The 15,407-nt window shown below is 46.3% G+C and overlaps 1 protein-coding gene across 1 annotated transcript in view; it reads right to left on the bottom strand.

Moving 5' to 3' along the window:
- The window catches only part of Hydin (HYDIN axonemal central pair apparatus protein), a 350,853-nt gene that overhangs the window by 73,314 nt on the left and 262,132 nt on the right, over positions 1 to 15,407 (bottom strand). Inside the window, 5 exon segments of the mRNA XM_036188859.1 lie at positions 2,785 to 2,950; positions 5,742 to 5,883; positions 8,125 to 8,308; positions 10,433 to 10,570; positions 14,275 to 14,489. Coding sequence (XP_036044752.1) covers positions 2,785 to 2,950; positions 5,742 to 5,883; positions 8,125 to 8,308; positions 10,433 to 10,570; positions 14,275 to 14,489 — 845 coding nt within the window.

The following is a 15,407-nucleotide window of genomic DNA, read 5'->3' as shown; positions in this document are numbered from 1 at the left end:
TTGAAAGCCTGAATGCTTAACCAGCCAAATGCTTCTAGTTTTTGGTCTTCACGCCAGGGGTACATATCTTTTCTTTTTCTGCCTTCACTCCCTGGGATTAAAGGCGTGTGTCACCACGCCTGGCTGTTTCCAGTGTGGCCTTGAACTCACAGAGATCCAGAGGGATTTCTGTCTCTGGAATGCTAGGATTAAAGGCGTGAGTGCCACCATTTTCCAGCTTCTTTATCTAGTGGCTGTCTGTTCTCTGACCCCAGATAAATTTATTAGGGTGCACAATATTTTAGGGAACACAATACCACCACAGAAAACTATGATATGGAGGAGGTGGAGAGAAAGCAGCAGTGGAAAGGTCCAGGAAGAAGCTATATCCTTCAAAAGCATTTCCTCAATGATGTACTTCTTAAAAGACAATTGAGTTTCAGTGGATTAACCCACTGATGAAGCGAGTGTCTTCATGATTTGTTACTTCACAGGAGTCCATCAATGGCAACAATACTTTTACATGTGAAGCTTTGGGGGACATTTTTCTTCTCTTTCGTCATTGTTGGCTTTTCTTCTTGTTCTTCTTGTTCTTGTTCTTCTTATTCTTGTTCTTCTTGTTCTTGTTCTTCTTTTTCTTGTTCTTCTTGTTCTTCTTTTTTCTTTTTCTTCTTTTTTCTTTTTCTTTTCTTTTCTTCTTTTTCTTCTTTTTCCTTTTTCTTCTTCTTCTTCTTCTTCTTCTTCTCCTCCTCCTCCTCCTCCTCCTCCTTCTTCTTTCCTTCTCCTCCTCTTCCTTCTCTCTCTCTCTCTCTCTCTCTTTTTTAGATTCAAACCATAACAGGATAAAATGACCAAGTGGGAAGAGAAGAGGCTGAGACTGAAAACGTACAGTGAATGGAATTAGGATTAATGATTAGGGATGGATGGAATTAGGGCCAGAAAGAAAGACAGAGGTGGGAGGAGGAAGAGAGAAGGAGAGAAGAAGTGTGCCAGGAGAAATAGGCTAGGACATTAAGAGAATAGTTCAAAGGTTGGTGCCATTTATAGAAACTGCACCATGACACCAATCGAGTCAGACATTGACATGTGGATGCCTGATGTGGACATGTAGAGGCTGCTGGGGATTATGATCAATGGGTATGACTGACCGAGACTGAAGTTGGGGTAAAATAATTCCCACTAATGCATGAATGGGAATTGAGCAAGTAGAGCCAGAGTAGAGAAGCTTTTTGGAAATTTTAATTATGAAAGAACAAGAGAAACACAGTGCTAGTGTTTTAAAACTGGGTGGTTCTCAAGCCTGCCAGTCCTTCCTCATCATCTGGCACCCCAATATTTCCTTTCACTTCCAGAGGATGTATCTGGTCTCAGCGACTTTCCTTAAGATAGCATTTTCAGACCAGATGACTACATTAGACCAAGAACGGTCTCAAGAAGTCTTCCCAAGGAATATGGTTAAACGTGTTTTGTGCTAAGCTCAGGTGCCATATACAAAGTGTGTTCCTAAATGGATGACAGGGCCATGGTCCCTCCCACTCAGTTTGAAGTCATCAAATCACCCTTGAAGGAACTTGCCCTCTATCCTGTAGTAGGGACACTGGAGGGGCAGGGCTCAAGTCACAGCCACTTGAGTTAAGCAGGAAATCTATATACTTTCAGTTAAAAGCCCCAGCAGATTCTAGCTGGAGGCTACGATGCAGTCAATGTACAGACTTCTAGGCTAACTGTGCTCTCAACAGTCTCTCTCTCTCTCTCTCTCTCTCTCTCTCTCTCTCTCTCTCTCTCTCGATGTGTGTAATGTTACCTTTAAAAAGTAAGTTTGGGGGATGATGAGATGGCTCAGTGTGCTAAGACACCTGCTGACAAGCCTGATGACCTGAGTTTGATCTCTATGACCCATGCAATGGAAGAAGAGAACTGATTCCTGAATATTGTCCTCTGACCTCCATTGTGTGCTATGGCGTGCACACATGCACATGCACACACACACACACACACACACACACACACACAAACGCACACAAATAAATATAAATGTAATTAAAAATTTAAAAATGGGATGATTAAATTGGCATAGATTAATTTGATTTTTTCCAATAAAATATGGAGGTACTGGTTGGTGAGAAACTGGAGGCACCCAAAATAAGGAAGGCTATGCCATTACTCTTGGTTGCCTATCATAAATAGATATGAAGACACTACGGCTAAGATGTCACATACTTTAGTTGAAGACATAGAGAAATCAAACCCAAATTGATCAGGGAATAGTTATCTCCTCACTAGCTGTCTTTTATTGTGTCTTAAGGTGCTGCTGGGGTAGAAAAGACACCAGTGATCTTACCCAGCATTGGACTACATGCTACAAATGACCTGCTAGGCAAGAGGTACCCACTGGTAAAATAGTGGCCAGACCTCCATTTATGGAGTAAGCAAATGTTCTCATGCCTGGATTTGAGGCCTGCTCCACAGGAGGGAATTCGTACCTGGTATTTGGCAAAGGGAAGAGCAAAGACCATGATAATACATTACTGGACAGGGTTCTGGGACTATGGCTTCGTCTGTGAACTGCAGGTGGGGACCACTGTCCTTCTGAATGCGTGACCAGGTCAAACACAAACTCAGCACCCACATAGAGTCAGTGCTTATAGCACCAGGCTTGGTCCTTCTACCTCCTGCCCTACCATAGTATCCATATAACCATAACATGGTTAGTCGGGGTTCTGGAGGGTAGCGACAGTGGGCTGGTTTGCAGGTTACAGTGGTGGTCCCTTTGCCTCTCAGTAAGGAGCAAGTAAGGGCTGCTACCGGCTTGTTTGGGGCTGCTTGTGACTTCTTTAGGGGTGGCTCCTCCTTCACGGGGGCCTGTTTAGGCTTTTTGAACCTTCGTCTCAGCTCATCCTCTTCCTTCTGCCGCTCCAGCTCCTGCTGCAGCTTCTTCTCATGCATCTCCTTGGCCAGCCTTTCCAGCTCCCTGCATCAAGCCACAGACAGAGAAGAGTTCAGGGCCTCCCGTTTCACCTGCCCAGCCAGGACCACCAGGAGGAGGAAGGGACCCTGGGCAGAGCCTTCTTGGAAGGAAGGAAAAGAGGGAGGGAGGGAGGGAGGGAGAGAGAGAGGGAGGGAGGGAGGGAGGAAACAAAGGGGTCACAACTATCTTCAAAAGGTCATTCAGCAAATCTCTGATGAATTAGTTGCGATTAGAATTTTTTAACTTATCTGTATTTCCAGTCCTGTTTCTTTTCATGGGAGAGAATGACAAAGGCTGAGAATACGCTGATCTTTGAGAAAGGATGTTCAAAGGTGGGTGAGGCACCAGTGCGGCGCTGCTCACTCCCCACACCCTCACATCTGATGTTCAGACAGGAAGGGATGCTGTGCTTTCCTTATCAGTCCCCTCCACAGCTGGCTAAGAGCAATGTTGCTGGCTCTGGAAGGCCAGCCCTCCCTTCCTGGTCCCCCCCCCCCCCCTTTGTTCTGTGCATTTAGCCATGTCTGCCCCTACTGTGAATAGCACAGAGACATCAAAGCAGGTACCACATGCAAAGAAGCAAGGAAATGGCACCTCTGAAAATAGCTAACCCACAGCCTTTCAACCTGAGGAGCACAATACTAGATGGGGTTATGTAACTGAATCCGGTGGTTGGGAAAAATTTGGCAACAGTAAAAAGTTTCTGGATGTGCAATAGCCAAAAATTAATTAAAAAATCAAAAATACCATGTAGACTAGGCTGGCTTGGAACTCACTGAGGTCTGCCTGCCTCAGCCTCCAGAGTGCCACCATGCTCAACGTAGCTTTGGCTCTGAACATACAACCTACCAGTTGCACTGTGCATGCCATCATGCCATGCATGCAAAGCCAATGAACCTGCTTGGCTCAGGTTCGAGACTACTGTATCATATGAATTGCAGGGATTTTACTGTACGAAGTTCTCTGTTTTTGTATAAACAGAATAGCTTAATTATGGAAAAGAAAGACTTCAAATATTTTCTAGTCATTTGTTAGCATGGAGGTATCAATTTAGTATATCACTGCGTTAGAAAGACTGATTAAGAACCGCTGCTTGAGTTTCTGAATTGAGTTTTAGCTTGAGACTAAGGCAGAATTTCCAGAAAAGCTTGATAAACAGACTTCTGATATTTTATACTACATATTTATGTGAAAGTGTTCCCAACATTTATTATTATAAAATAAAATATCAATCAATTCTGAAAAATGCTGAAGATCCTCTTTGTCTTTCAGTATCAAAGATTTAATTCTTTATATAAAAATAAACAAGTAACTGGTTGTAGCAGCACACACCTCGAATCCTAGCACTTGGAAGGCATAGGCAGGAAGATCTCTGTGAGTTGTGAGTTTGAGGCCAGCTTGGTCTACATAGTGAGATTCTGTCTCAAAAGAAAAAGTATATACATCTCATTACTATGCAGATTTACTTCTGTATTTAATAATTAGTAAAATTATATGTATACCAAGGAACTGTTTTCAGATAAATTTTATTCTAAATTATTCTGACACCAGAGAATGTTTGGGCTGTATATTAATTTATATTCTGATACCAGAGAATGTTTGAGTTGTATATTAATTTACCTATATTCCCTGAGGTCATGTAAACATCTCTTAGGTAAGACAGACTCAAGAACATAAAAAGCTAGGAGACCCTGATTTACCTATCTCTTCATTCTCACGAATCTGTAGTTGCTCCTGGTTGCTATGACTCGCTGCTCACTGAGGCTATGTCTACATCCTTTATGGTGTGTGTGTGTGGGGGGGGCGGGCATGTGTATGTGTAGGCATTTATAAACAGCTTGTTGATGAGCTCTGGGGCTCAAATGTGCTCTATGAAGCAGATACATGAAGACAGTGAGTACTGCAGCCTTGCTGATAAAGGAGTGTTTCCAGGGTACCAACGCTAAGCTTGCTACGCCTCTTGATGAACAGACGTTTCTCCTATGCAGGGGAAAGGATGAGGGTATGCTGGCGGGGGGGGGGGGAGATATACAACCTCCTTCAGAGTCAGTGAGAGGAGCCTAGAGGCAGAGGGAGAGGAGAAAATGGGTGGTTATCACAGCTGAGAACCACAGCTCAGCATCCTCTACTGTTGGAAACCGCAGACAGAGCACAATGGGCAGTGGTACTGTCCATGTCTGTGATGTCTGAAGATAGGAAGGCTGTTTGTGAGATAGACAGCCCGAGCTTGCAGGCCCAGCTTTCTGGAGTGCTACATGGTGTGTGTGTGTATGGGATCCAGTTCTCGGTCCCTAGTGACAGGTATTGAGTGGATGCTTGTTGACTGTGAGTTGCCCTCAGGCTGAGGATCATACAGAGGCAGCCAGATGTGGGCTTAAGAAGAGGGAGAACAGTTAGGCCACTCTACCCATGTCGACAGAGTGGTACCTGGGTCATCAGCTGCTGACCCTTAGTCACAGAGGACAAGTGCTACCCAGAATTCATTTGCTAGGGCAGCCAGTGGGACCTTAGGAGAGCACAGGGACATCAAATCCTCCCTGATAGCCTCAAATGCCCCAGCAGGAGGAAGCAGAGGATAGCAGAAGGTACCCTGAAAGCCTGCAGCAGCTGGGGCCCAGGGGTAACCAAATGGGTTTCCCCACCCTCCCTCCACAGGTATCCCTCCAGGTCTTCTGTGGTTGCTGCTGCCTTTCTGGAAGATAAATCAGAGCGGAGCATACACCCTACCAACCCCGGTCTCCCCGTGAGTCCCTCCCCAGGGAACAGTGTTGCTCTGGCCAGCCACTGGTCTCACTTCTTCTTTCTCTCCCGGAGCGCCTGCCGAACCTCACGGTCAAACATGATTTTCTCTTCTGGTGTTAGGGCATCATATTCTTCCTCATCTAATGTGCGGAGACGCTCCTTCTCCTTCTCAGCAGCCTCCTTGTGTTTGCGCTCTGTGGAGTGGAGGGAGAGGGGGTTTGGGAGGTCAAGGTCTGAGCATCTTTGCCCACACAGTGACAGTGGGAGGGGGCAGGAGCATAGATGGGATCCCTGGTCCCTGCTGGGTTTCCTTTATCTCTACAGTGCCAAGTTTGGGTTCCATCTAGGGTTGGCTGAGGAGTGGTCCCCAAGGATGCTCAAGTCTTAATCCTTACACTTGTGAAGGTGGGGCTTTCCGGGGCAGAAGGACTTCTGCAGACATGACAGAATTAGGCAGAGTCCCGTGAAAAGATTCCTTATGGGAGGGGGGCAGGAGCGGAGAGGGTGAACAGCAGAAGCAGAGAGATGACAGAAGAGGTGGCAGCTCTGTGATGTGAGTCAAGGAATTCTAAAAGGTGGTTTCTGAAAGCTGTAAAAGGCAAAGAGCAGGACCCTTGCCCACTACAGCCTCTACAGGGCTGCAGCACTGTTAATACCTAGACATTAAGATCTTTGATCCCAGAGCTGTAACATAATAAATCCATGTTGTTTCATGTCATCAAGCTTGTAATTTCTATGGTATTAATGTCTGTGTCTCCCTATATTCACCGATAGAAACTTAACTCTCAATATGAAAGTGTTAAGATGTGGGGTCTTAGGAGATGAATAGGTCATAAGGGTGGGGCCCTCATGAATGGGATTAGTGTCCTTTCAAATAAAGCCTGAGGGAGTATGCCCTTCCAACCAGGCCAAGATTCAGCAAGAAGACACTGGGTCTGAACACAAGCTGGTCCTCGCCAGGCACCGATTCTGTATCAGAGATACAGATCAGCCCAAAGATCATCAAGAAAATAATAATTATTAATAATAACAAGCCATTTCTTTCAAGTTGATCCTTATAGAAAATTGTCCTAGAAAAACTAGGAAGCAGGAGAACTAGCTTCAAAGGAGCCTGCTCATGGTTCCCAATGAGAGGATGAGGAAGCAGACTGACTTCTGTCCATGAATGAAGTCTGCTTTAAATATTCCCTTACTTTAAAATGGGGAGCTGTGCAGCTGGTTCCCTGAGAGGAGAGCCCAAGTGAAGCACAGGAGAGCATCCAGAGCCCATGATTCTCAGAGGCAGGGCTCTACCTCCTGGGGACAGCCACAGCAATTCCCCAGATCCTCCCCCCCAGGCCATGCTTTGCTAACCTGCTTCTGATTAAACTAAGACTAATTCAAGTAACATTATTTTCATGTTGTATCTATTTTTCCTTTCCTTTCCTTTCCTTCCTTTCTTCTTTTCTTTTCCTTTTCCTTTTTCTTTTTCTTCTTCTTTTTCTTTTCTCTCTCTTTCCTTTCCTTTCTTTCTTTCTTTCTTTCTTTCTTTCCTTTCTTTCTTTCTTTCTTTCTTTCTTTTCTTTCTTTCTTTTTAGCTGAGGATTGAACCCAGGGCCTTGCGCTTGCTAGGCAAGCGCTCTACCACTGAGCTAAATCCCCAACCCCTTCTATTTTTCTTTTTAAAATTACACTATTTACTGTGTGTGTGTGTGTGTGTGTGTGTGTGTGTGTGTGTGTGTGCCACAGTCCACACATAGACAGATATCAGAAGACAACTTGTGGGAGTTGGTTCTCTCCTTCTATCATGTGGGTGGGTCCCAGGGATCGAACTCAGATTGTCAGGCTTGGTAGCAAGCACCTTTACCTGCAGAATCATCTCTACGGCCCTTGTTACCTATTTTTAACTCCATTTCTTAAATGGCTAATATTTTTCAGGCCACTGAGGTAACAAGAGAAGTGGTTCCCCTCTGAATGTAGTATACTTGTAGTCTTGCTGTGCAGCCCAGGCTGACCTTGAGTTTACAATCCTTCCTACAACTACTGAGTGCCATCACATCTGTCTGTCATGTGAGCTTGAGAAGACTTTTGTATTGTGGGGCTACGTTGTCTTCATCTGTAAAATAATAATCTTCACCAGTGAGGACGAAATGACCCAGAGTATACAAACTAGTCCCGTTAGCTCAAAGGAACTGCATATTGTCTTAACTGGACCAGCAAGCAAAGCATCCCAGGCCAGGATGTGCTCACAGTGTGTTTGTTCTGCTTAGCCTGTTCACAATTAGAAGCAAGTGCCCCAGTCACTTCTGGGGGGCAGAGGTAAAGTGCAACCGTGTCATTTAAGCCCGTTGGATGGATTATTGTACTAGGGAAGCAGAATGAAAAGCACAAGGCCCCAGGGCAAGGAAAGCCCTATTGGGTTTGGGAAGGTCAGCCGGGAGGTTGGGGGGCCTTGCCTTCTAGCTCCTTTTTGGCCTTCTCCTGGGCTTTCATGGCCACATAGTCCTGAGCCATGTTGAGGACATATATGTGCTCCCGGCTGCCGATGGCCTTTAGCAGGCAGAGGAGGGCGGAGGGTGCATTCCGAGCAAAGAGCGTGTCCAGGCTGTCGAACACCACGCCTCTGAAGCAGTCACTCAGCTGCAAGCGGAGAGAGCAAGATGGTTAGCGCAGCCCGGAGATCAGCTGCTCTCTATGGAGAGAAGGCGTGTTCTTTTGTCACGGTACGCATACCCACCGGGCTCCAAAGTAAACAACGTGAAACCAAAGTCCAGGCGCTGACATGAAATGAAGGAGCTGGTTTTGTAGAACTGACTGGCCCTCCAAAGGAAGATGGAGACTAAATGCCTAGTCAGCTATCAGAGTGTGTAATGGCAGGTGCCTGGAGAACAGAGAATTTACTTCATCTCCATGTGTAGAATGAAGGAACAAGGGGGATGTCAAAAAGGTCTAGAAATATCCACGAGGCATATGAAAACAAGATGCAAAGGAGAGAAAAGGAAAGGGTTCCCACAGACAAAGAAACAGGCAGCAAGAGCATATGGCCACCTGCACTTTTCTTTTTGTGTGTGCATGTGTGTGTACATGTGTGTGCATGCTTGTGTACAGGTGCACATGCATGCAGACACATGTGGAAGCCAGAGGACAACCTTGGGTGTTACTCCTGGAGAGCCATCCACCTCTTTTTATTATTTTTTAAAATACGGTCTCTAATTGGGACTTGGGGTTCACTGATTCCAGTAGACTGGCTGGCCAGTGAATCTCAGGAATCCTTTGGTCTCTGCCTCCCCAGGATTACAAGTACATACCACCACACCCAGATCTTATGAGGTGCCTGCTGGGAGACCCCATTCAGGCCAATGCATCACCACTCACTCTCTGAGGCCCACATTTTTCTTAGTGGTCCACTGCCGTGGAGTAGAGTGTTTCTGGTGATAGGACCACTAAAGAATGGGTTCTCCTGCAGTGTGGTATTACTCAAAGAGCTCAGTGGAGCCACCAGTGGCCAGAAACAGGCAAGAGGAATCCCCAGCACTCAAGTAGGTTACCAGGCAGGTGTGGCTGATGCTTGTAATCCTAGCGCTAGGGAGGCCCACTGGGGTCTCTGCATCAGCTGGCTAACTAGACTAGCCAGAATTGGTAATCTCTGACCATAACTCCGTAAATAAAAAGTTGAGAAACACCCGAAATCAACTTTAGGCGCACGCATGCACACACACACACACACACACACACACACACACACACACACACACAGAGAGAGAGAGAGAAAAAACGTTCACTTAAAAGCAGCCCAGTGTGAGAAACCAAAGCAAACATGTAACTCTGGGGCCTCCTAGGTCTTGCTGGTCATGACTGCAGAACAGTTGTGCACATTTTCCATGTGTGTAGTGCTGGAGAGCAAACCAAGGCCTTGAGCAAGCCAGGAAGGCACTCTTCCCCTGGGCTGCAGCTCCAGGCCCTCAAGTTCTTACGGAAGGCATCATATTGGTTTTGACCTTAAAAGCAGTATGCCCTTACAAAGAATTTAGGAAGACAAAAGGAGATATAAACTCCACCAAGCTACTAACCAAAGAGAACAACACTTACCTCATAGGTAGGAGTTTTTGTTTTTGTTTTTTTGTTTTTTGTTTTTTTTTTACCATGCATGTGACATTATTTGCAAATATACAAAATGTAATTTTGCTTTACATACTAATTTTTTTCACATTACATATTGAAAACATTTTTTAACAGCAATTTACAGAGACCCATGTTTTATTTTGGAGACAAGATCTCACTATTCAGCCTCCCCTGGTCTCAAATCTATACCACCCCCTCCTCCCACCCGCCCATCCCAGCTTGCTGAGTGCTGGGATTTCTGGTATTCATCACCATGCTAGTCAAATTCTAACTTTAGTTGCTTACATTATACTTTTTAACCCATCACTCTTTTTGCTTTATCTATCTATCTATCTATCTATCTATCTATCTATCTATCTATCTATCTATCTTTATTTATTGATGTGTAATCTGCTCCTTGGATCTTTAAAGAGTGGCCTCAGGCTGCAGGGAAGGCAGAGGTCATGGGGGGGGGGGCAAGAGCTCTCAAAGGGAAAAGGCTGTTGAGAGTGAAGAAGTCCACTTTTCCTCTTTGAGACCCACGGGCTCTGAGCCGCTGAGGGTGGCTGATGGCCTAGCATCTTCCGCTCTCAGCATGGGTTCAGTATGTGAGTTCCAAGCCTGTAGCTTTGTGTGGGTGGGTGTGGGTGGGTGTGCACGCACCTGTATCCGCTCAGCCAGGATCTGAACGAGAAGATCCTCTGGGAGCACACAGCTCATCAGCCCGGTCTCACCTCCGATACTGGCGCTGACACTGAGCCGGCGCTGAGTGGGCCCCATGAGGAGAGGGCTAGAGGGAACCTGATGAGTGAGAGAAGAGCTGGAAGTCAGACTCTAGCTTTGCCTCAACAACTGTATCTACAAGCCATGTAGCATCTAGAAAAATCATACAACTGCTGTAGGCTCCTTATTTATAAATGAGGACTGTGTTGTAAAATGCAGGACTCCTATTTTCTCTCAAGAATGGCTGGTAGCTTTAAGTAGGATTCTTATGGGAGGTGTTTTTGTATGTCCTAAACTGTGTTTAACTGTCCATTCACTCAACAGATATTTCCTGAGTTCCCATCATGCACTAGCCCCTCCTCGTAGAAGCAGGGCTAACAATGGTGCTGCCTACATGGCTCTTAACATTCTCACGGGAGACATGGAAACTGAGCACTTCCCACAGGAATCAGTAGTATTACTGGCTGTGAGGAGCGTGGTGGGGAAGTGACCAGACAGGGGAATGAAGAGCAGTGATGGGGGTGGAGATGGCCGTGGTGAGATCACATTACCTGGGCAACATGACCGAATGAGATAACACCAAGAGAAAGGTCTTTCTGTGAGGAAGCCGCAAGCTACCTCAGTGTGTATGAGATGATTTGGGAGCACACAGGAGCTCAGTGTGTGTGGAATCCAGTAAGCAATGTGGCAAGTGGAATGGAGGCGGGGGATAGATGTCTCAGTGGAATTGGTGAAGGAGATTGGGGGCAGCCAAGACAGAGAAGGCAGTTGGCACAGCCATTCTTTGGAGTAATTACAGTGAAGAGGATCTGAAGAATGAGTTAAGAGCTAGACAGGGATGCAAGGTCATACATATATATAAAGGACACATTGCAAAGAAGGAAAAACAGGAGCGGAAAGACCATGGTAGGAATTTAGCCCCTGGATTGACTAAGAGGAAAAGGTTGAGGTCAAGTGCACAGGTAGAGAGGTCAGCCTGGAACGTGAGCAGGGGCAGGTACTCAGCTGCAAGCAGGGACAGCCCTGGGCTATGGAAGCCTGCTGGGAGATGTGGTGGTGAGGATGAAGTCATTATCTTCTGAGCTCAGCAGAGAGATTGTCAGCTAAGAAGAGAAGAGTGTCTTAGAGTTCAGGAGAGTGAGGATAGCCATGGTCATTTTGAATGGAGGGCGAATGTCTATGGCAGACATTGGGATGTGTGGTGTTAAATTTAAGGCTATTGAGGAGAGACAAGTAATTTTTCTAGCTATGATCAGTTTGGTTTGGATGGAATTGAGTCCACTGGGGCTGGAGACTGACTGTCTGGAGAATATAATAAAGGAGAAGGTACAAGGGAGTGTGGACCAGGGGATCCAGTGGGAAGAAAAAGGGCAGTGAGGTGGGCAGAGAGAATGAGGACTGGAGGTTTCTATGGGACCAGTCACTTGAAGATGGTGGTTGCTGTGTCGGGTGTGGCATACAATTTATGGGTTGCAGCATGGTTGGTGTGTAGGGTGTGTGAAGTTTGTGGGTGATGATGACCAATGTCTAGGACACAGTCATGGTAGGGGGAGGCCATGGACTTGAGAAGTAAGAGTGTTAGACTAAATATTATTCGAAAGACAGTATTTCTAACTAGTAAGTTAAAAATCTAACTAGTGAAAGTGTTTTATAAGTAAAAGAGTCATGTTTCAGCCATATCTTCCTTAAATGACACACTGCTCATCTCTTCCCATTTGCAACACAGTCAGTTAGGCCTAGATGTTGGAGGACTCATGCTTCATGAGAGCTTTAAGAAGACCAAGCACCCACTTCTTCGGGGTGAAGCTCCGGCAGAGGACTCTGCTGTCTAAACCTTTTGAGTCTTGTCGCACTGAACAGTGCATGTCTGTGTGTGGTGCACGAGCTCTGAGATTTCTTCTGACTCTCAGGGTTACTGTTTATTGAGAGAGGGTCAGAGTTAGAAACAGAATTTTCTGCTGCCCCTCCTAGAACATTCTAAAAAAAACTTTACTTCTGGATGGATAGGAACAAAACAAAGAAAACTTACCATAATACACTATCTATTGCAAATACAAACATCTGTGCAAAGAATGTCACATTAACTCACAGGAAAGAAAGTTAGAAGGTTGGTGCTCCCAAAGATAACAAGCCAGTGGTTCCCCATCTACCCTTGGGTCTATTCCCGTCAGGACCTAAATCTTTATTTAATCCGCATTCCCAATCTACTGCTCAGCTTTCTCTTCTTATGAAGGTCTACAAGCCTGTTCATTCCATCTGCCCATCCAAGGCATGGCCGCCTCTCTACAAGGACCTTCAGCTATCTCCATCCACCTCAGCCACTCACTAAGAAACACCCACTGCCTGGACAGCATGACTCCTGGATGCTAGCAAGACTTGAAGACCCTCAACTCTTCCTGTTTCCCCTACTCCATGTCCTCTTAACTCCTTCTCTACTGTGGCTGGGCACTTCTTGGTGATTCCATCTCAACTACCTTGCACCTGGTTCTGAACACATCCCACCCTCTCCAATAATGCCAACTTGTTTCTCTGTCTCGGAATGAGGACTGCCAGGGGCCACTTGGAGAAATCTTAAAACTATGAACTTACTGTTTTTAGTTTCAGTTGGGCCCCCAGCATTCTCAACTATCTTTTCTTTATGCATCACCAGTTTCTGGTTCCATCTATGACAGTGGAGATATGTGTGCTCTGCCATCCCTCTTTAGCAACCCTAAGCTCCTTACTGCTTCCTATAAAGGATCACACTTCCTGGACACACATCAGAGACATCAAATAAGATTTTCCCCAGCCTCCATCCTCCATCTTAATTCTCCTATCCTTAGCTGTGTCTGTTTCTTTTCTTTCTTTAGACCTTGATGGACCCTGGAGGAAGCCAGTGCCCTTATCTTTTGACTGTGCTTAATCCCGCCCCTCTTCCCTTCTCCTGGAATCTCATTTCTTCTGGGGTGGACCTTATCTTTCTCCAAGAGGGCCTCCTCCTTTTCCTTCCATCCAACTACCCATTCTTCCTGCTTCTTTATTGGAGTCAAACAGGAGCGCTTGCCGATGGCTCTGTCGTGAGTGACAATGGCCCAGTACTGCTGTCAGGTTAGACCTGCCTCCTGCGTTGCCTCCATTGCTCTCCTAGCCGCTCACCCTTGACCCCGGGCCTGCTCTTGGACAACTCCCTTAGCCCCTTGTGCTCACACAGCCTAGAGGCTCACGTTTACTTGACTTTGTTTATTTACCCGCAACTCATTCTTTTGCCAAGATTGCTCTTTACATCCCTCGGCATACGGCTCATACCACGTGACTTCTTTATGACTTACCATGACCTCCCCTATAGCCCTGAACCACTTATCTCAGTGGTCCAATCCTTTATCTAGTACTGGTTTGAGCCATAGGAAATTAGTATTATGGGATCCTAAAAATGGTTGCTTGATATTGGCCATTTTCTATGGTTCAACTTATTTCTTTTGTAGCTATCTTTGGTTACCTCTTTAATTTGTTTAATTTGTAAGTGTGACTGTCTTCCTTGTATGGCTCTCCACCAAGGCAGCTTTCTTACCTTTACCCCTCTGGCATCCAGCTGGGTACCCACAACAGGAAAGTACTTGCTTGGTACCAGATGGCTGCACACAAATTTCTGAAGGACAGCAGTCCCCTGCTAAGGACAGCCACAGACACAGAGGGTGCTGGCCTAGCTGTAGGATGCCGAGGAGGAGGAGGAGGAGGAGGAGGAGGAGGAGGAGGAGGAGGAGGAGGAGGGGATCCCCACCCTCTTCCCAGGGATCCCTGCGTACCTGTGGTGTTTCGGCTTGGTGCAGATGATGCTGCTTCTGAGACCCAGACCAGTGGCTATCCGCCTTGCCTTTGGGAACCATCATGCTCCCTCGAACACTCTTTGGAGGTTTGAATTCCTGGGACCCTAGAGTGAGTTCTGAGGTAAACTTGCCCAGGTTCTCAGTACTTAGTCGTGCTGGTCCTGTCATATTTTGGAGCACTGAAGACTCCTGAGCTATTAAGAGAAGGTGGAGTTTTAGTAAAAGTCATCCTACAACATGAAGGAAATCACAGTGGGGATGTACACTCAAGTCTGTGTCACTCTCTTATGGAATACTGAACCGTCTTCTCATACAGCTGGGTTCAAGGAAGAGGCTCCACTCATCATGCATTGAATGATGGCTCACCTGGGGCTCACCTGGGGCCTGGGCTTTTTTCTGCCTCCATTAGTTACTTTTTTTTTTATTGTTGTGATAGAATACTGTGACCAAAGGCAACTTACAGACAAAAGTATTTATTTTGGCTTATGATTCAGAGAGGTGAGAGTGCCTTATGGAAGGGAGGCATGGCAGCAAGCATCAGGAACAAGAGCCTGGAGATCACACCTCACACAGGAAGCTGAGAGAGTGAACTAGACAGGGCTATAAACCCTCAAAGCTTGCCCTTCATGACGTACTTCCTCCAGCGAGACTGAGCCTCCTGAAGGGTCCCGAACCTTTCCAAACAGCACCACCAACTGGGGACCCCTTCTTCCTTTCTTTCTTTCCTCCCCCCATCCTATAATCACCTCACTTCTGCCCCTTTACTGTTCATCCTCTCTAACCAGCGGTCCAAACCACCACTGTCTTAGTTAGGGTTTCCATTACTGCGCTGAAGCACCATGAGCCAAGGAACTTGGGGAGGACAGGGTTTATGTCATTGTCCACTTCGATAGCAGTCTATTGTCCTGGGAAATGAGGACAGGAACCTGGAGGCAGGAGCTGATGCAGAGGCCATGGAGGGGTGCTGCTGACTGGCTTGCTTCCCCTGGCCCGTTCAGCCTGCTTTCTTATAGAACCCAGGACCAGCACCGAGGTTGCCAGGTCCAAGCCTGCCTCTGCCAAGTAGAAGCCACGAGCCTCAGGAAGCTACCAAGTGCTTGAACTGTGGCTAG

The sequence above is a fragment of the Onychomys torridus genome, chromosome 5, assembly GCF_903995425.1.
Source record: "Onychomys torridus chromosome 5, mOncTor1.1, whole genome shotgun sequence".
Lineage (NCBI taxonomy): Eukaryota > Metazoa > Chordata > Mammalia > Rodentia > Cricetidae > Onychomys > Onychomys torridus.
Note: the sequence above shows the minus strand (reverse complement) of the source record. Positions and strands in the feature narration are given on the sequence as shown.